At 43.0% G+C, this 22487-nt stretch overlaps 1 protein-coding gene across 1 annotated transcript in view; it reads left to right on the top strand.

Annotated features, from left to right (window-relative positions):
* Positions 1-22487, top strand: part of SEMA5B (semaphorin 5B) — a gene marked incomplete at both ends in the record, with an annotated part of 133929 nt that overhangs the window by 22172 nt on the left and 89270 nt on the right. Inside the window, one exon of the mRNA XM_082314454.1 lies at positions 11246-11291. Coding sequence (XP_082170580.1) covers positions 11246-11291 — 46 coding nt within the window. The remainder of the gene's footprint in view (positions 1-11245; positions 11292-22487) is intronic.

The raw sequence follows: 22487 nt of genomic DNA, 5'->3' as shown, positions 1-22487 counted from the left end.
GGAGCAGCTCAGCTTGGGCGCACCCCTTCCTGGCTATTATTGCTTCTGGCTGTATAAACATTAAAACAACTCTGGATCATGCAGGCTTAGGAGCTGAAGACTGAATGGAGTGACTGATGTCCCAAAAGAGTTGCTTCAAGTTGCAGCTTGCAGAAATACGGCAAATTGTAAATATACTCTAGGACCCTCAACCAGCAGGTTTGGCACCCTGAGTTTATTGAAAGTCTCTGGTGTGTGATAGATTAGTCTGTCAGACACCAGGTTTCATGCAGATTTCTGGCTGAACATAGGCTCTTTCCTGCCTGCTTGGCAGAAAGCTCCAGAGCACTGCAGTAAAACTCTCAAAACCTGTGCTGCTTGGAAAATATCACTCTTACCCTTGGGCACCTTCAATTCTGTCCAGATCTGGACTGCCACTGAACCCTGAAGAGGATAAGTCTCTGCAGGTTATGTTGCCTGGGTAAAAAGCATTTTGCAAACCAGGAAATTCAGTGGCAGAAGTCGGGTCAGAGTTGATCCACAGATTTAGAGTATCGGCGTTGGGTCTGTCAAGAATACTTTCTGTTGCCAAATGACCAGGGCCCCTCACCAACATTTATCCTCACAGGGCTTCTGTGAGGCAGGAAAGCACTAATAATTTCACACTATAGATGGGAATCCAAGGCCCCGAGGGATTAAGAGCAAGCCTGCCCCGTGAAAAGGCTGTGATGCTGAGACAAGTGAGTTTATAGTAGATCTGAAAGGTAGTGCAGTGCTGCACCTAGCACAGCTACTCCCGCAGCGAGACTACTCTTTCTGAAGGTACCAGTCAAAGTCTGCACAGCCTCAGAGGTCTCTGCACTTGGCTGAGGTGGACGTAGCCAAAGCTCTTCTATGGACTCACAGAAAACCTGTGGCAGAGGTGGGATTTGGACCCTTTACTGTTGTATTTCCACCTGGTGGTTTAATCATTTGCTCTCAGCCTTGCACCTCCAAAGAAGACATAAGCCTTCAAAATGCTCATGAAGGTCTGTGAGTCCCATACACTCACACTGGGACAGTAGGGCTCCGGCATGGCTGAAAAAGTGAAGTCTCATATAGCATGGAGAGGCTAACATGCAAACAAGTTAACATTGGCCACAACCACATGGGCATAGCCAAAGGTTTAAATAGTCCACAGGCTTGTCCTGTTATCAGCCAGGAATGACATGCCATTCATCCCTGACTACAGGATTTGACTCGATACTTTTCTGAGACAAAATGACTGAGCTGAGTTACTGCCATTTCTGATGGCTCACATTAGTATCACACTGTCTTACGCCAGCTTTACCCCCTACTAAGTCACGTTTGGCTGAGAAATTACCTTGCCAGTTGAGGTATTAATGAGGACGTGAGCAAGCAAAGAGCATGATAATATTTTTGATTATATCCAGATCGTAGGAGGGTAGCTGAAAGCGCTGCTGCAGAGAAACCTAGAAAAACAAATACCATCCTTTCTCACTGTGATTTTTCCTAGCAGACAAAAGAATGCTCTAATTAAAGTAGCATCCTTGTATCGGGGGCTGGAGGGGGGCAGATAACGTGGTGATGTGAGAAAAAAAGGGAGAATCAGTCTCTGAAATTAACAGAAACTTTCAAAGGACCATTGATGTTTTTTAAAGAAGCTGCCTGACCTGCATGGTAAAGAATATGGTGAGGTGAGAAACCTGTGATTAGACATTGCAGCTAGTTAAATCCGTAATTGGGGGTGCACGGTTTCTTTACATGGGGAACAAAAGTGTGATTTAAAGTGTGGGTTTTAACCTCTCTAGTTGAGCCTGGGACAGTTCAGAGGCAGATTTTCCTCTCTGATACTGTGCCAGGTGAGGTCAGCTCAGCCCTTGTGTAAGCGTGGAGAGGTGAAGCCCCACTGGGGTGTCTGTTCTCACCTGTAGAGTTTGCTTTCTTCTGCTGATCTGCAAGGAGTCTGAATTTGCCGTACCCCAAGCGTGTGCTGTCCCTGACTTATATGCCTTGGGGAGGAGGGGAAGAGGTGTGGACGGGAAAGGATGGAAGGAGAATTTTTGTAATTATGGGATTCTGGGAACTTTGGACCCTGGCCCAAATTTTGTTCAAAGTGTAATTTTTTTTTCTTAGTTAAAATTTGTGCATTTGCTTGAGCACAGAATGTGAATTTTAATTAACTCAGAATAAATAAATAAAATAAAATGCTATGCTGTGGCACTGTCAGGTTGCTGGGCCGGACCAATGCACAGAAGAAGCCACAGCTGTAGGAGAGCAAAGAGACAGCTTTGCCCTGGGTGTTGTACGTGGAGAAGAGGGTGAAGCAGGGGCAGTCTCTGGTCTGTCATCTTTGCTGGCAGAGAAAATAGCTGGTCCTTCAAATCGCCTGCAAGGCAGTACCATCTACCTCTCTGCAAATGAACTCACCGGCGTGGTAGTCCATGCACTTTTGCCCATCATCGGAGGAACCAGGCTATCGGCTGACTCATGGCCAGTGCCTGCGCAGCCAGTGCTGTGTGAAAGGCAATCTTGGCACAGCGCAAGCTGATAGGAAGCATCCTTACACAGCGAATTGCAGGCCTGACTGGAAAAATATCTCATATTCCAGATAAATGAAAATTGGTGATACCCTATCACAAAAGCAGCCACCCATGAGAGGCTCGCTTGCTTTAGTAACACACTGAGAATAATTAAGTTTGAAGATTGTATTTCAGAGAGTGGGATGCAAGCAAACACAAGGTCAGGGTATTTTGGCAAAAGCCTTGGAGGCTTGAACCTAATGTGTTTTACAGCATCACAGGACGGGGCTGCAGAGCAGTATCCTTTTGCATTACTGAAAATACTCTCTCTTGCTCTGGTTAAGTTGGTGATATGTCAGTTTTATATGGCAGGGCTCACCACAGTGACTTGCATATCACTTTATATCCAGATGTTTAGGTGCTAAGCCTACTGTTCTGTGCAGTGCAAAGGTATAAAAACCACAGCAAAGAGAAGGGATTGGTTGGCAATAACTTAAGCTCACCAGCCAACTCTATCAGTATTTGCATACAAGTCGTGTTGAACTCATCCAGAGTTTGAGGAAAGCCTGACAGAACTGAGCATGTTTATCAGCCTAAGTAGGCAGGTGCGGGGGGTGCCAGGGAATATTTGAACGATAATCAGTGCATCAGAAGAAGAGGAATTATACACTTTGGCTTATGAAAGCACAACTAAAAGTGATGGGCAAATAGGAGATCAAAGGTCCCTGTATGGCTAGGGGCCGTATCAAGGTGCTGTAAGTGCTCTATGACTCTGCCAAGTGGATGAGAGGGGGAGAGAAGAGCTGTCAGCTGCACGTCAAGAGAGACTTGAGGTGGCATGTGGGATAATACGTGATGGTCTGAGAGATGGACTCACTCTTCCAGGAAAATAGGAACAAACCCACACATGAGTTTTGAAAATTTGGCTCAGTTTCCATCTCTGAGGTTTTGAAGAAACTCATCTAGTGAAACAGAGGGAGGGAAATGTAACCAAAAAAATATGGAAATTGGCCCGCATTTCATAAATACATTCAAACAATATTACCAAAAAAATCCCAGTGCCCGTTCTCTGAAGTGTGTACATATGGCTACCCTCCAGAAAACAGCTGGTTCAAGGGAGCGTGGCAAACACTGTCACCCCCAGGGAGGTGGGATCACGTTGGAGTGAGGCTGTTCCTCTCCTGCCCTGGGGAAGGAGAAGGGCCAGAGACACCAGAGCCAGCTTGCTGCTCCCCTTGAGAGCCGACGGAAGAGGGGACATGGCTGCGGTCCAAGGGCCGATCCCCCTCCCGCTTCTCGCTCCCATGGCAGCCATCCGTCTAGATTTCTGAATACTGGTATAGGCGAAGGGTGCCACAGCTATGCCGTTGTCCTGCGTGCTCTGCAGCTATAAGCATCTGCCTCTTTTGACTCTCCCTAGAGCTGGCCCTGAGTATACAGCATTGAGCCTGAGCAGATCCGTGCCATGCACCCTGTGCCATTAAAGCTGATGGTCATTCTCCTCCATTGACTGTAATATAGAGGATTTGATTTGCATCCTTGTTTCCACTGAGAAGTACTAAATGGGCCTCAGTGGCAACCCAGAAACAGTAGCTGGGACCCTGGCTTAATTTGGAAGCTGCTTAATCAGAATGATATGCTGCTTGCATAAGGAGCCTCTTCTAAGAGGATGCTCTTCTAGCTCTGGCTGGATTTATCACTGAGAAATGTTGCTTTGGGAAAAGCAATTGCTCATACAGCAACTGCATCATATTACTGTATGCTGTTTAGTATGGTTCTCTGTTGAACATCTATTGATTTTTAAGGAAGAATGATGTACCAGACAAGTTTTTCTTCAATAGAAACAAAATTACTGGTGAATAAGGATTCACCTTGTAAGGGAGATGCTGGCTCTCCACTTTTTCTCCAGCATGTGTATGCCAGGCCCTTCAAATGAATCACTGGAGTAGCATTTGCAAATGGATCATCACATCACACTCCAGGGCAGGCTTGTAATTAACTCCTTCTGAGAGCAAAGGCCAGAATCATCCTTCAGGAGCTGGGTTTCTTGGGATGGTTGACTAGTTCAGAAATGTAGATAACCATCTGAGAAGTTCAGCCACAGCTGGACCTGCGTAGAGGCACTGTGTGTTAATCTAGCATGAGATTTGGTAGCCAAGAGCCCTGGGGTCTGATCTCGATTCCATCACTGACTTGCTGTGTGCTTTGGAGAAGGTCATTTAACCTTTCTCTGGCTCATTTTCTCCATTAGTATAAGGGAGGAATGATACTAACCAGCTCCCGGGGAGTCGTGAAGCATGACTAAGCTGTGTTTGTCATGTACTGTGGACATACAAAGTATATCTAAGGCCTCCAGGAGCAAAGATAGGAAGAGCTGACAGGAGTTGCTGGCTCCTAGCCCGAGGCTCAGCCCCAGCACTTGGCTTCCAGGAGTGCCAGAAGGGAGCATTAGGTTTGTCACATGCATAATTCTGTGTCTTGTTTCGTATTGCCCAAAGGACTCTGTTCTGTTAATTATTTTTCTTATTATCTATGCTGTGAGTTGTGAGTCCCTCTTGCAGACCTGGCTCCTGATTGCAGTGCAATCCCCTCCCTGAGGAGGGGAAGGGGAGAGGGAGGTGCTGATCTCTTCTCCCTGGGATCCAGTGATAGGATGTGTGGGAATGGTTCAAAGCTGCACCAGGGGAGGTTTAGACTGGATGTTAGGAAGCATTTCTTTACTGAGAGGGTGGTCAAACACTGGAACAGGCTTCCTAGTGAGGTGGTTGATGCCCCAAGCCTGTCAGTGTTTAAAAGGCATTTGGACAATGCCTTTAACAACATGGTTTAACTTTTGGTCAGCCCTGAATTGGTCAGGCAGTTGGACTGGATGATCATGGTAGGTCCCTTCCAACTGAAGTAGTTTATATTGTTCTGTTCTGTTCTGTTCAGTTCTGTTCTATTCTATTCTACAAGCACAGGGAATGTCTTCCCAGAGCACCACGAGCCTACCTGAGTCTCCAGTACCTCACCTGGGCTATGCTGGATGCCTGTTTCAGTGCAATAATTGCCCCCAAAAGGGAGAATAACTCTTCACTCAGTTCTCTTCAGCTTTCCCTAAATGTATTTTTTTTGCATGATCCAACATTATTATCAGCTTCTGTTGGCTTTGTTTCTACTTGCAGGGTAATTGTCTGTGTACAAAGAGAGGGGGCTTGAGATAGCCTGCCCTGTAATGAGGGAGGGGTGAGCTTCTCATGTCTACTGTAAGGTGCAGGCAAGTGGCAACACGCGAGCAGGTGTACATGTCTTGTAGTGATACAGACCAGCTGCAATAAGGCGGCATATTGTTGGTCTCTGTGCATGTGTCAGAGGCCTGAGAGGTTCTGGTGGTGGTCAGCGTTAGAAGTCTCGTGGCTCCCGATTTCTAGCAGGGGTTGTTCTGAAGCACAGGGGCGTTATCTTACCTGCTTGGTGTGTGTGGAGGGGGACAGAGTTGGGAAATGTGAACAAACCTCGCTCATTTAAATAGAAAAAAGAATCTGAAGCTAGAGTAGCCTTTCATTTACACCTATTCAGTCCATTGACTGCAAGGATGTTCCTCCTGATCTACCACAGTAAAACTGAAAAGCGTGCTCTCTTTTAATTAGAAGGAAGCACCTTTTAATCAGCTAGCACAGTGCTGACAGATGTAGTGCCTGAAAGGAGGCACTGAAAAAGAGGCCTGAACGAATGTCTGAAGCGTGTTGCAACCCTTGTAATTTCAGAACTCCTAAGAGGAAGGGTCTCTGCTATTATTCAAGCACTCGTTATGTGGCTTCCCATTGGAAAGGCTTAATTTGTCTTGTAGCTCTGTTGCTCCATGGCATCGTAGATGAAGTACTTTATGCCTTCACTGTAGATTGTTTCAAGGCCAGGCAATGTGTGAACAAGTGCATGGGCATCATGTTACAAAGTTCATCCAAGGTGCGCTTGGCTATAGGAAATAAACACTTAATAAGCAGCTTTGACTTGGGAATGTCATGGCAAGCAGATTTAAGTGGATATATTCTTCCACTGCTTTTGAAACACATCTCCGCTGCTCTCCCGCTGTTCTGGTACGTATGCTTTGTGGTACCAGGCACAGTGAGAACTTAATCATTTTACAAGGCAGCCAAATACAAATTACAAAGCCAATTAACAAATACTTTCATCTACAGGATTTATACTGCAGCTGGCTCTGTTCATACGCAGACTAGCATAGAGGGCCCAGTTTGGGAAAGTAATTCAATGTCTACTTGATTTCCATGAGAGTAAATGGCACTTCAGCACAGGTTTACATGCTGGCCCGAACTTTGGGGGCAAGTTATTCTCCTAACCAGGGCATAGACTAATGGACCACGAGATCAGCTCCTGGTTGTGCTGCAGATATGCTCTGTGATGTTGGCTAAGTTGCTCAATCTGTGCTTTAAATTTAAATGAGAACGATGTCTCTTTTTCACTCTTCTGTATATATTTAGATGGCAAATTCTTCAAGACTAGGTTGCATAGAGCAGGAGGGTCTTTACAGCAGCTGACTTCATATATCTGAGCTGGGGGATAATATCCCCTTGCAATCAGAGGTGACAGAGAGAGGATCCACCCTCAGGTTGTTTAAATGGGCATCTGCTGTGAATCAGTCTCCAGAGAGGTCTCACCATTAACCCACTCTGTGTCTTAACACAACAAAACCACAGTCTTGGCTGAGACTTCAGGGTATTACTGTTTAACATGGGTGTTTTCAGAACTGCACTGATGTTCATGAATAATAAGGTTAGTAGTAATAATGATCAGTAGTTTGAGGCACCTTTTTAATGTGTATAATACCATTTGTCCCAGAGTACTTAGAGGAGTGTAGTTCCTTGCTCTGGAGATGGCTGAAAGGCAGCCAACTCTGGGATGAAACAAAGCTCGTGTTTTAATACCATGGAATGAAGCTGCCTGACCTTTTAGGACAGAAAGTGAGTAAGCAGGTTGTCTTATCCCTCCAAGCTTGTGCACCGGCTTTTTATACAGGAGAAGAAGGTTATTAGAATAGCTGGTTGCACCAGGCAATCGCTATTCTGGCCTAGTCCAGGTGGATTTAATTTAAGAGAGAAAGAAATTAGCCAATGTTCACTTACAAGACAAAGTGGGACCAAAAAAAAAACCAAAAAAAAAGACCACGAAGGCACCTCACCCATTCATGCAGAGGTCTCAGTGTTCTCATATATTTCTTAATCCTACTCTTTCAGCTGCTTTAAATTATAGTTCAGCAAGGTATTAAACAGACATAACTTCAAACACAAGCAGAAAAAAGGACACAAATGGGGCAATTCTAGGTACAATAAACCATGCCTGTCATTCAGAGACCTTGCTCATTCTTAGACTGAAATTGCAGTTAAAATGGAATTCATAAAAATGGCACTGTCTTATTCAGCAGATCTTTCCCCTTGGCTTTTTACTCCTGGTATAGCTTTACAGAACAAGTATGGTTAAAAGAGCATGTTATTAATTAAGGATTAGTCAATTCTAGCTGGGCAGGTCAACTGGAGTCTGGAGGTGTCTCTGATAGCCTGGTCTGCCTACCAGTGTTCGTATTACTGCTGATGAGATGTGAGACGGATCAAACAAACTAAAAGAAACTGCCAGTGGCTGCGCAGACACCAGGTGAGGCAAGCTGATGAAAAATGTAGGGAAACCCTCCTTTCTGTAAGAAAGCCAAAAGGTCAGACTTGGAGAGCTGAGGTTAGTATGAAGCCTTTGGAAGATCGTTGTGCTATTCACATTAGTACTACGTTCCTGCCTGGTTTAGGTCTCAGCCACCTGAGTGATCTCACCGCTAATGCTTTCTCCAGGTGCTACACAGCAGTCACTGAGAGGACAGAGCCTGGCTTTATTTAAATAGACACTTTTCCTGTCTGCATGTGTTTTGGCTGAGTGCAACGAAAATTGTGTCTTTTAGATACGTCTCTTCCATTAAAGGTATTTTGGTTGAATTTGCTCTGCAGAGCTATCATGGAAAAAACCCTAATATTAAAATTTATTACTCAGTCAAACTGTCCAGCTTTTTACAAGACTAAAACAAGGAGCTGAAATCTGCATTATTAGGCTTCCAAAATCAATGCATTTAAATAGCATGCTTAACAACAGGATCGCAACTTCAAGTCCCTAGTTATGAGAATTTCTCCTTAGGGTGTTGTAAGATTGGAGGCCAGTGACATGCTTAACTTCTCCAGGAGAAGGCTTATTCCATGATATCTCATGTTCTGGAATTGCATTAGTATTTTGGTGAGAATAGCATGTGCTTTTCTAAGGGAGCCAAGTCAGATCCGTCACTGGATGACAATTTACCTCCATTTTGAAATTTTAGCTGTATGTAAGCTTAGTGCCTCTGGTCTGCTGCATGCACCCGCAGGACATGATATTTAAGTCTGTAGCTGATACTAAAGAGTTAATAACAAATTACTTGGGAAAGTATGCAGCCCTTTGAGACAGAATAGGGTTTCAGACTGTACAAAAGAACTGCTGGATCTCCAGTGATAGGAGTAGGAGAGAAGATGGAGATTTTGTGTGTGTGTGTACTTCTCTGCATACTTACAGGAGGTATGATAATTACTGATATATTTTGTTCAGATAATGCTAATGGGTATCATTCTTCTCTAGGTAGCTGTTGTGGTTTAACCCCAGCTGGCAACTACGCCCCTCACAGCTGTTCGCTCACTCCTCCGTGGTGGGATGGGGGAGAGAATCGGAAGGGTAAAAGTGAGAAAACTTGTGGGTTGAGATACAGACAGTTTAATAGGTAAAGCAAAAGCCGCGCACACAAGCAAAGCAAAACAAGGAATTCATTCACTACTTCCCATCGGCAGGCAGGTGTTCAGCCATCTCCAGGAAAGCAGGGCTCCATCACGTGTAACGGTTACTTGGGAAGACAAACACCATCACTCCAAACGTCCTTCCTTTCCTTCTTCTTCCCCCAGCTTTATATGCTGAGCATGATGCCATATGGTATGGAATATCCCTTTGGTCAGTTGGGGTGAGGTGTCCCAGCTGTGTCCCCTCCCAGCTTCTTGTGCACCCCCAGCCTCCTCGCTGGTGGGGTGGGGTGAGGAGCAGAAAAGGCCTTGACTCTGTGTGAGCACTGCTCAGCAGTAACTAAAACATCCCTGCGTTATCAACACTGTTTCCAGCACAAACCCAAAACATAGCCCCATATTAGCGATTATGAAGAAAATGAACTCTATCCCAACCAAAACCAGCACAGTAAGCAGTCCCAGTGTAGAACAGGATGGTGTAAATCAGACCAAATCGGAGCTACATCAGCTGAAGATTTGGTACTAGGAGTTTGACTTCCCAAGTTCCCCATCATCCTTGTTCCCATTCTGCTTTATTGACAGTCAGCAGCAGTTGAGACCTTTTGATTTATTTATAGAACTGGGACAAAGTATACAGGCAACTCTATGATTCTGACTTAGGTGATATACAAGTGAGAGATAACAGAAGAAGGAAAATTGCTCAAGCCTTGTAGTGGTCAGTGTGACCCAATATGAATTTCTCATATGTCAAAGTTTGAATAACTTTCTTGCTTGGGCAGAGTGTGCTGCTGACTACAGACCCTAAACAAGGCTCTTCAGAAGAGTCCTTAGGACCTTTTCATCGCTATAGGAGCTTTCCACTGACTTCTCTGACTTCACTGACCTAACACTGGAACTTGCTTTTCTACTAGGTAGGGGAATGTCTGTATACTGGCACTTCTAGAGCAGATGAAGCTATATCATCAAAGCTGCAATTTCTACTATTTAAATAGAGCCACCTCCAAAAACATAGTTCACCTGGTATAATGTAATTGTGTCTTCTCTGGGAGATTGTGGTGATAGGGGTGTTGGAAAAGGACCACAGCTCTTCAGACCCCCTGACAGATGGGATGCAAAAATATGAAGTTAGATGTGGCCAAAACCCTCAAGCATGCAATCAAATCCGTATGGCTTAATATGTCAGCTGATTCCTGGTAACTGCATTGTCTTAGCAAGCAAAAATGTGAGATAAATCCTGTTAACTAAGCTTTACCCATAGAAGTTTATGCAAATGTGTGTTCCCTCCTATTTGTGATGGGATACGAACATGCAGAAGGAGGGCTGCAGGAGCTCAGCTTATGTGTGGTATCTCATGCTACAGTGACTTCTGTCAGGAATTCCCTTGCTTTGCCTGTGGAGATACGATGACAGGAGGACTGGGAGTATCTGCAGTCACTGCCTTGATTTCCCTGCTGGTTTTCTGTGCAGAGAGATTCTGCTGAGAAGTATCTGTCCTCTTCTTCTGCTTTTCCACAAAGTCCTGAATGGGAGCGCTGACGAGGACAGGCTTGGGGGGAGCATACTACAGGAGTCAGCCTTGCTCCAGCTGGCTTCTGTCCAACCCCAGTTTTCTCAGAATGCAGAGAAAAACATGAGCACAGACCATACAGGACTTCAACCAAAGCCCTTTGAGGGTTTGGAAACAGTCCCTGTGTTGTTGGGATTTCATTGTGGTTCTTCATTGTAAGTTCTGGAATATTTTACTCCAGACCTGCTCAGAATTTTGTTATGAGCTTCACTAAGACACTGATGAACAAGGGGCATATAACTATTTTTGCATTCTGTGGAGAGGAGTCTAAGAAAAGCTCATTGTCTGTAGAAATGAATGACCAAAAACTATGACTTGCTTTTATAACTTTTCCCTTCTTTTGGTAGCCTAATGGTTTGTAATTTTTCTTCTTGTTTATGCAGGAACTACCTCTTCAGACTTAGTCTACACAACGTTTCTCTTATTCAGGTATGTTCACTTTTTACTCTCTTGTTTTATTTGACTTGCTAATGAATATTCTGTAATATTTGATGTATGTTTTCCAAAGGCTGTATAGTGTAAATTTGCCCAGAGTGATGGAGCAGGGAGAAGGCAAAGTCAGAACCAGGTGCTTATTCCCACTCCAAAGATAATGCTGGGGGATGGGCTCTTCTAGACTTGCCCATTTGGACAGCTCGCTCTGCTCTTGATTCTTGAGTGTTTAGGTGGTAACGGGATCTGCCAAAAAATATGGCATCTTAAGGAACAAAGCATGTAGTGTGATTGATACAGGCTTAAACACAACAATCAATAGAAATGCTTGGCTTTCATTAGAGGACATGTCAGCAACACGTAGGAGAAGCTTTTACTATTCTTGTCCATCCTTATTTTTAGCCATTGTTGGCCTTTGTGAACATGGATTGTTGAGGAGCTGTGTCTTGCTGAATGCATTACTAACACCAAGATTGGACTTGCAAACATTCAGGAGGCAAAATGAGTAGAAAATGTATGTTACTCATGGCAGGATGGAGGGAAAGCAGCTAAAGTTTGAAAGGACTTGCACATATCCAGCAGCATTAGGACTTTCCTCCCACTGCCCTGAATCTGGAATTGAGAGCTGCAGCAAAAATTGTTAGTGAAAACCCCAACTGCTTATCTTTAAATAAATAAATGCCTGTGCTCTGGGATATATTTACCATCTTCTGCAGTTGCTAGAGCACCAAAGATTCATCATTTTTCAGACAGACTAAAGGGCTTTCCTCCTGTACCTGACCAGGCAAAGAAGCCATTAGACTAATATTGACAGCCATTCCCATGAGCACAAGCCTTTTGCTGCTAGTAGGAGTACAAGTATAGATAGAGAGAAGAAAAGATGTTTAATGGTTGTAAAATGTATTGAATCTTCCTTTAAATGGAAAACAAAGTCCAGAGTTACCAATGACAACAATAAAGAGTGAGAGAAGCTGATACTCTCATTTGGCAGGAGTTTCCCTTTGCAGAGCCATATTAGCATGGCTGGAAGGTTTCCAGCGAGCACACAGGAGAGGGAAGTCTCTGTAGTTATGCGAGGTGTCATACCTTCTGCAATGCCTGTTATCACACTGCCTGACACAGCCTCTTGTGCTTGTCAGATGAGGGATCCCCTTCCACGTAACCCAATTGTGAATCTCCCTTATACACTTCTGAAGCCAGGCTTGGCTTGGGCCCTTTTCAGTGCAGCCAGTTTCCTTTCCTACACTGCAAAACATGGGAAGTCTCCTTCTATGGCACTGGAGGATGCTGTGGGATCTCCGGTTAACATAATGAGCTTAGTTTGCTCCTGCTTTCTGGGTGTATCCGGTCACTTTGCCAAGACTTTTTGCATGACAAAGAGAGCATGGAATTATGTTGACACACGTGTTGGGAATGATGGAAGCGATTGTTTCCCGACCTAATGGTTGCCTAAGTAGCTGCTTGGCTTGTCTCCATAAAGCACATGATGCGGCTTAGAGGCACCCCCTCCCACCTTCCCTTTGCCGTGCATCATTTTAAAGATCAGATCAGAAAGCGAGATGAGAAATGCAAGGAATTTGCAGTTAGTTCTATAGGGGGTGAGAGTGCAGTTTAAGAAGCAATCGCAATGCTAATTTGGGTTGTTTTGTATCTCCTCTTTGCTTGTAAGTAAAATACAGTGTCAATCTTGTCAGGCCTGATCTGGGGATACTTTTTCATCTTGAGATTGTGGTCTGATTTATTTCTGCTCATGGGACTTACTCTTCAGGTTGCCAGAGGTGCTAAATCTGCTTCAAGGTGCAGGATTGTGTTGACAGATGTCTGCTTCCTTGCATTTGTACTTCCATGAGGTGAGGGCAAGAACATGAGGGGCATAGTCTACAGAGACAGCAAGATATGCTGGTTGTGGGGCAAAGCCTGGTAGTGTGAGGAATATACCTCTCTACAGCAGGGCTGGGTGAAGTTAAAAGCTGTTTTTCACTGAGTGTTCTTGTGCAATCAGCTATATCCCTAGGCTGCACTGTCCCTGTGGGGAGAAGGCAAGGGCACATTTCAGCCCCACAGCTGTCATGGAAAGGGTGTTCCTGTGAAGGAGATGACTCTTGTCTTTTCAGCAAAGGTGGCAACAGCACCTCACAGGAGCAATATCCCTGTGCCACCGCTTGCTAGCACAGCAAATTCAGTACTTTAGTCTCTCATTCTGTAATGGGTAGATTTACTAGCTCACTCTACCTAATGCATGTTTTCCTTGACAGATATCTATTCTTTAACCAGAAAATGAATATTTCCTGCCATTGAGCAGGCCATAATGTTTTTCATCACAGCATTACTTTATCCATTGCTTTCCAATGTGAATAAATTCTTCTTTTTCTGGATTATAATCCCCTTTATGAATATTGCGTATCACAAACCCAGTGTTAACTATGTTGTTACTCTCTGATTTTAGAAAGGTTTTAAGCTCCCAGACTTTAAAAGACTGTGTTCTTTCCTTCTGCCTGTTGAATGACTGTGGATGCCTTTCATTTAAGCCCAATGCGAAATCAATTAAAATGAGCAAGAGTTCTCCATCAACTTCTTCAAGGATCATTTTGTGAACCCGTCACTCCTGAAAATACATTTTACGAGTCTTTAGTTCCAGAAGCTAAAGTTATGGTATTACTCCTGAATCTGTGTTGGACTGCCATTAGTATAAACTTAATTTTGTAGTCTCCACAGCAAAGAACACTCTGGAGTGTCATGTAGCCACTCCGCGTAGTTGGGGTAGGAAGTTAGTGTCTTGGAATTGCAGTAGACTAAAAGACAAAATTTAGCATTATGGGGGCAAGTTGCTGGATAAAAGCTGTGTAAAAAGATAGCATTACCCTATCGAGCAGTTGAGATCTCAGGGGAGGGGAGGAAGAGATGTAGACTTGAGGATGTGTCAGCTCTTGGCCCATGTTATACTTTCATAAAGGGGTAATTTCTTTTCCTTTCTTAGCTCCTAGCTCTTTGTCTTGGATTGCTTCTCTAGCACTAGATGCTTTTGTCCCTGCTGCTCTACCATGTGCCAAAGTTTGCTCCTGACTTTGAATTTTCTGTTGGTTCTGCTGAGGTTGTTTCTCCAGGACTGTAGCACTGAGATTTTACATGAGAACTAGTGAGTGGAATGGAGCAGAAACTGAAGCAGAACAAGCTCGTTTCCTGCTTCGCGGAACAAAATGTCTCAACTTCTCTGAGATTTCTCCCCCCCTCCCCATTTCTATAATGTGTTTCAGAAGTTCCATTTGGGACCTGAGAAACCTTTCACCAAATGAGTTTTAGTTGCATGAGGAACTCTGGTGGTGGTTAGATTTTTTTTTTGTTTTGGCAGAATGTCAATATCCAGAAGGAAATTGGGGCCAAGGCATTTTGGGGATCACTTGCAATTTTTTCTACCTGTCTTTCTTGCCAAAATTGAGGCACATTGTTAAAGAATTTCTGAAAATCAGCATCTTGAGATGCCCCAGGTGGGGTATCCAAAAGCACCTGTTAATTTTGGAAACTTTAGCATGTAGCATTCGAAGTCTTGCAGTAGTCAAGAAATGTAATTTTAAAATGGTTACTGTTCTTAATCTTTTAGCATCTTTTTAAACAAAATCCCTGCAACATGTTTCATCTCCCATCTTTAAACGGTCCTCTTGTATGCATTGTAAGCTTTAATTATTAGACATTTTATAGAAAACATTTTTAAAATGATGTACACTTGGAACACATGCTGTTTAATTTACACATGGGCTTGAAACAAGGTTAGCTCCTAATCTGCAGCTTTCACAGTGAGGCCATAGAAAAGTCCATTTTATACTGGAGGTTGTAATTAATAGAGTAGGTGGAAGGGTCATTTTAAAAACATAAGCCTTTGAGCAAATTTTAAAAAATGCACGATGCTGATTAGGACTTCTTAGCAAGGATTGCTATTCTCTGGTGTGCATTAAAAACAGGCTACTTGGCAGGCATTTCATAAATCCCGGTGCAGTGCCTACCCTCTGTTCACCCTGATTTTACCTGGAACTTAGAGTTCTCAATAGAACTGAGTGGGAAATGATTTTTCCAGCCTTTCTGAGATGCCAAGATATTTTGCAGTGAAATGAAAACAAGACTTTTTGACGTCTTTGTAAAATCTGAAAGAGAAGGAGACAGACACATGGTTACTTGGGATGCAAAAATTCTGGGTCAAGTTATTTTCTGAAGCATCAGGAGAGAGGATTTGAATGTGCTATTCTCTCATCTCAAGCAATTGACCTTGTTTGTTTGGGGCATCTTTTTTCCTTTCCTTTCCTTTATGTTTGTGACCAAAAATTTCCTTCTGGATCCAAGGTTCCCTTCTGGACTCTTGTCTGATAAGTTTAACAGAAACTGTTAGGATTTTGTAAAATGTTTTTATTTCAATTTTTTTTTAATGGAAGATCTCTTGTGAAAAGGTTTCTAACCAGCCCTGTGAAGTTTGTATGCTGACCAGTTTTTTTATATCATCTTAATAGTACGTATGTATTCCCTTTCTTAAAAATAAACTGTATTTTAACAGAATAGGAAAGAATAAATGGGTGCACCTACTGCAAAACCATTTGGAGGACATAAGTTATTTAATCCATTAATAAAGACACAAAATTTTGAGATTAAAGTATGCTTTAATTAACAATCTAATATTTTTTCCTGAGGACGAAAAAATTGAGTGAGGACTAAGTTCAGAGAAAGAGTGTGTTAGTTCCCCAATAGTCATAACCCTGAATTTGGTGGGATTGCCTGTGGAGTTACACACTGTCTGGTACCACCTGGGCTGCCAGAATCTAGATCTCCAATTACATATCTACAATTACCCCACTGCAAAACATGAAAATGCTACAAAACACATGACTTTATTTGCTTTTTAAATTTTGCTCCAAATTTATAAATCAAGAGCATGGACATTCATGTGGGCACTTCAGAGAATGTTAGCCAGTCTCAAGGGCATAACTTGATGAACTTCTCAGTCCCACTGAAGGTGTAAGACTTACTTAAACCCAAGCTTAAAGTTAGCAGTATGCTTAAGCAGCAGCAGCTCTTAAGGCTTGATATGAAGCTTATTGAAATATTTTTTTTTCTGTTTCTATCGGGGGGCTTTGGGATGGGTATTTTTTCTAACCCAAAAAAGGGACAAAACATTTCTGTATAGTCCTGTAGCAGATGAACTGCAGCTACATATCCAGTGCATTTCTGGTAAGGACAGTTTTACTCCAATTTTTCTTCCCTTAATCTAAGAAACAGAAACATCCCTGCTACAGAGATGAGGTTCTTAAACTGCACAGCTGCTCCTGAAGACACACTTCCCTCCCTGCTAGCCCCTGGAGGGATCTTTAACTCTGTGGCATAATCACTGGTAAATCAACAGTACCTATCAACAAAGTATAGTTAATAATAATAAAAATTGCCTATCAGTCCTTGATATGTCACATAGCAACAAATGGAACAGGTTTCATATTTTGCACTTTGAATCAAACCGATCATTAAATGCATTATTTTGTACTTACTTAAGGCTCAGTAGTGCCACATTTATGTGTGCTGATGAGAAACATGCTCTGCAAGTGTATAAAAGTGAGAGGAGAGGTGGCAGAGTTTAACTTGGTTTTTCTCTGTATAGCTGAATAAAATACGATAAACAAAACCAACGGGGAGCAGTGAGTAATATAGTTTACAGAACAAATTGTCACTCAAGTAATCTTTCTTGGTGAAAATACTTCACTGGGCAATTTTAAGGATTCAGAATATGTTCACAAAACCCTGGCACTCATCAAAAAACTTACAAATAATAGATAAATCTTACATCCCCAAGAGATGCTGGGCAGGCACCAGACAGGGCTTGGAGGGCCCAAATCTGTACTGCTGGTTCTGCCCGCGGTTGCCTGAGGGAAAGTTAATCTGCCCAGTTTATCTGCCTGGTGTTTGTTCGCATGCGAAATTGGGATATAGCACTCCTTTATAAAGTGCTGGGTGTTTTTGTCAATAAAAAGTGGTAAAAATATTGTATTTCAGATTTACTTGCAGAAACATCCTTGAGCCAGAGCCATTGCCATTTTTCAAAATATCCTTGCAAAAATCATGAGGAAACCAGGCATTGATATGATAGCGCAAACCCATGGGTGCTCAGAAGCTGGCCCAGCTTGCTGAAGATATTTATTTATTCAATCTATTTGGAGTGTCAAGATTATCATCCAATTTAAAATCCAGTTTAGGAAGTAATTTTGGGAAAGAGTGAGAATACTTTGCGTATCTTTATGTACCACTGAGAGGCCGGACAGGAACTCCATTTTGAAATGTTAGCGAATAAGCTTCACTTTCCAGAAGTCATTTTCTTAAAAGCAGTTTATTATTTGTTTCTTGCAGATTCCCAGATACGTCTTTGAATTATATGACACATATTTCTAGATAAAACATTTATTTCTTTATTTTCAGGCCAATGCAGTTCCCTCATTTAAAAACATAATCAAAACCTCTACTAGAGCAGATGCAGTCTTTAATATGTAGCTCATAGCTGAGTTATGATTGTCACATATTTTATCAGTACGCTACATTTTTTATTAACAGATTAACATATAAATCTATTCATAAATCACCTTCCAAAGCTGCACCTAAAACCTCTTGCTCTCAGCCTAGAGGTTTAAAGCTATTCCATAATAAAGCTTATATTGGCTAAACAAACTTTCTGGCAAATTCAGCTTTTTATTCTTATGGTTTCAGGTTCCCAAATCAAATCTACTCACTGAATACACCCTTCCTCAAAATGACTGATCAGGAACTAGATTGCAACTTTCAGGTGCAGGTCTGCCTTCCCAGGATTTATCTAAGAGAGAAATTTCTACCTGGAGTGGGAGATGGGGGAAGAAAACAAGGCATGTCAGACTGGAGGTGACCATGTCTGAAGGCCGCACTTCATCCTCCAAGGATGCACTTCTCCAGCTCCTCGCTGCAGGGAACTGTACTCTTTAAGAGGCTCCAGCATATGCTGTTGGGAACCAACCTTGTGCTGATGCTACTCATCAGCTGAAATTCAGAGAGCAGAGAAAGCAAATCCCTTCTCACACTCCGTAGCGTTGAGTAACTTCTGAACACAACATCCCCCCTGTCTGAGAGAACCCAACTCAGGAGTCCATTTATAGCCAGCTAAGCTTTTAAGCCCAGGTTTAGCTTTAAATAAATGCCTGTTTTCCTTTGAGAATTGTCCGAGTTAAGAACATGCTGCATGCTCTACTGAGTGAGAATACATTTCAATATGTGCATTCATAGAGTTGCTAAACTGGCTCAGAGTGCACTGCCTAGTTGTGATCAATGTAATTGCCCTCTATAGTGAGTATTTAGGCATGGTATAGGAAGTCCTCGTATATATATTTATGTATGTATTTTTATATATACACATATGTATGTACACATACACAGGAGGATCATATACATAGGGTTGTATAGCATGTATAGGAGGTTCATGTGCTATACCTGTTTGGACCATACTTGGCATTAAGCAGGGCAGCCTTCTTGGAGTCGGTGAAGGCCACGGAGCTGACTTACATCTGGAGGGGAACCCCCCTGTTACGCTCACATGGCGAAACGAGGTTTGTGTGATGACTGTCAGACATGGATTGCCAGCCTGCTTTCCTGGGTAATTTGCTAGTCGTCATTCCCTCCTTCCCTGCCTCGCCTCACCTAAAAGCCAAAATTACTACAGGGCTTTTGGTCTTTGTCAGCAAACATTATGAGCAGGATTCAGAAACTGAGAATTTAATTAGCTGCTGGAGTCACTTACTGATAACTAGCATATTGGGCTCTTTATTTGATAAAACCCTGTCAGGCATTTTATGTGTAGGGAATGAAGACTAATGTTCTTATTCCTTGCAACTTACAGTCAGGACCATTAAACATCCTTTAGAAAGGGGAGGGAAAAAAATGAAAATGAAAAAAAGAAAATCCCTTGGACGTCTCCTTTCTTGTCACCAATGTTGCTTCTGTATCTTTGCAAATTGTATTTTGGTTTGCCTATTTACCCCTTTTTCTCTGTGGGCTGCTCCCCACTCCACCAGCTCCAGGAGGCTCTTGGGGATCTGTGTGTACTGACGCCCCGCTGTCCCCTGCCCTGACACACGCGTTCATCTGCCGCTGCTGCCAACAAATCCAGCTCTGCAGGTGTTCCTGAGAGGCACATCAGCCTCCTGTTGTAGACTACACCTTAGCTAAACTGACATTTATATAAAAATATGCTGCTTTTTTATTATTATGACTTTAGGGATGTGGGATATGTTTAGACATGGGAGAGGTTTATTCTCTACCTGCGAATGCTGGCTTACCACAAGGCACAGAAAGCGTTTCCTAGTTGCTGCTGTCCCAATTAGGGTGCTCTGATGCGATCATTAGCGAAGGCTCTAACGCAGGACGGGTTTAATGCAGCACCTTCGCTAAGAGCAGTCGATGTGGCAACAGCGACCTATTGAGTTTCAGAGGCCGAGCGCAGGGTTCATGCAGTCAGCTCCTGCTTCAAGCTCTCCTGGAGATGAGGTGATACCTCCCGTTCAGCAAGCCCGGGTTTGTGGAGGTGGTGCGGGGCCGATCGGTGGAGCCTGGGGAGAGGTCCTGGCACCCTGCTGCAGCCGGCGCTGCGCTTTGCCGCTTCTCAGGGCTGTGGGCTCAGCGAAGTGCTCTTCCTACCGGGGACCCAGCGCCCTGACCCGTCCCTGGCGTGGGAGTGGAGCTGCACGTGCCGGAAAGTCAGAAGTAAGAGAAGTCCTTGACAGTGCAAAGGACTGCATCTTACAAGACAAACAATGGAGTGTCTGGACCAATTACTGCAAAAAAGCAGCAGTTTCTTCTTTTAAGACTGAGAATACAGAGAAATAGCTAGCTTTTTTTCTCAAAGCAGAGCTTAAGTGAGATTTAAATGATTCACGTCCCTTGCACTGGCTCTCTGCACAGGATTAAGTTTGACCCTAATAGCATCCAGTCATTTATAATGAGAGCATTAAAAAATCACCATTTATTGATTTGCACCTCTCTAAAAGGGCCCATGAATGACCTCATATGTTTCCTTTAAAACCAACTATTGAGCTCTTAGAAAAAAAGAATTGTTTTATAGTAAATACATTTCATGTCAGTGTGTGCATTTTTTCCCTAGATAAATAATCCTGCTTTTCTCTGTTAGTAACAGTTTAGCTAATGTGTGTTTTACAGCTTCTTTTAAACGCAACAGTTCTGAATGACTAATACGAGGGGATTATTGGAGCCTGGAGCTGCACAGCAGTCACTAACGTGGCCTGCACAGCTGTTGCCAGGGACCCGGAGCTGGGGAGCAGAGACGGGAACAGTTTGCTCATCGCTCCCACAGGACATCGATCCTGTCTCAGCATGGCAGGCGCAGCTTCCCTGAATCCTTTGAGAGCCTCAAAGAGCTTTGGCTGAGGTTCCCCAGGCTGAGCTCAAGGAAAGCACAACCCATGTCCTAAGAGGACAGGCGAGTAAACAGGCATAAACTTGACTATACCTACGGCATCTCCAGCCACTTTGACTGGAGGAGGATGGCAAGTTTTCAGGCTCAGAAGCCTTTCTTCAAGGCTGCAGGAGGAGTAGCAAACCCCTGGCTAAACAACAGCAGGCAACAGCTGCTGTGAGTTACCTGCTAATGGGTGGGCGATGGGAGAGGAAGGTTGGGTTGGGTTGTACCACTGGAGGAGGGTGAGGGATGTGGGGTATAAACGAGGTGCTGGATGCCACCACAGCTTGGACAGTCAATGGGAACAATGATCTTACAGGTATTCTACTGTCACTGAAATGCGTCTTTCATCTAAAAGTTACCACACCATGGTTATAGCTATATCTGATACATTTTTATTGGTAACGTGACCGAGTAGAGACTAAGCTATTCTGAGATTGGGGAGACCAAGCATGGGGAGTCAGTAGAAGGAGATATGCAGAACAATCACATATTCCTTTCCATTCCCTATAAGGAGAGTTTGGATAGCACAGACTAGCTGCCTCACTTGTAGACAGCTGTGGGGAGGTGAGGCGGTTTCCAGCCACCTCCAGTCTGTGCTTTGCTTCCTCCACACATGAACCTGAGATAATGATACTTGTCCTCTTGAAGTGCTTTGAAATACGTGGCTTTCTGTTTAAGATCTAAGTATTATACATGATGATGTGTACGTGTAAATGTAGGGCATTTGCCTTAATCTTGAGTCTGCAAAGTTGTTATATTCTGATTCATAGTACATGTGATATTAAGCAGTTGTTCTCTTCACCCCTGCTTTCTAGGTAAGCAATTATGCAACTTCAGCATGTCTGCATGTTTAAAATGGATCCATTTTTCACTACTTTTTTCTAAACTTCTTAAATGAAAACTGTTTAATGTAAAAATAGAGTAGTTGGGGTCTGGCAGGGGAAAAATGCAATAAAAATGCATCCCTTCAGATAAAAATACTTAAAATATAAATAATACTGTAAATTTGTTTAAAAAAGAACAGCTTTGGGGGGGAGGGTTAATAAAAATGTTTTCATTGCAAACACTGTGTCAAGAATGTGGATCAAATTCCATACATTAATTACTAATTGATCACTTCAGACAGGAGACAACACACGGTTTTGAGGTTTTTGAAACAGAGTGTTTTAATACCTTATAAGTAAACAAAAAGGAATAACAGGGCTGCAGCCATTTGAATAGACTGCAAGGTTGCTCAAAGAGAAGTGATTTAAGCTTTATTAAGAATGACAAAAAAGTTCTTAAGTTAGCCTGGGAGTATTAAGACACAAACTGCAGTTGCCTAAGAGGAGAGGGTTTTGATGCATGGGGCAGAAAGGAATGATCAATAGTTCATAAATATAATAGTAGTAAACACAGTGACAGGAAAAAAAAATGTATGTGGCTACTATAATTGTTATAAATTTAGTAGCTTTTGCTGTGAGATCAGTTACTGAGGATTTAAGAACAAGGCAGAAAAAAAGAAAAATATTATTTTTTTCAGTACAAGATAAATGTGAAAACCACCAAAAAGGAGTTAGAAAGAAGAAGCATGAAGAAGTATGCTGCATTAATTCTGTTGGAGAATCATTTTGTATTCCCTCGTTTTAATTATAAGGCATATTCTTAGACCCCATTTGTGGAATCTTTGACCTTGGTAGAGGTCAAATGCAAACGGGAAGGAGGGGAGGGGAGGGAAGAGACAGGTGGCA

Source organism: Platalea leucorodia, assembly GCF_965183815.1.
Source record: "Platalea leucorodia genome assembly, chromosome: 5".
Classification (NCBI taxonomy): domain Eukaryota; kingdom Metazoa; phylum Chordata; class Aves; order Pelecaniformes; family Threskiornithidae; genus Platalea; species Platalea leucorodia.
The sequence above is the reverse complement of the archived record's forward strand: the minus strand, read 5'-3'. Positions and strand labels throughout refer to the sequence as shown.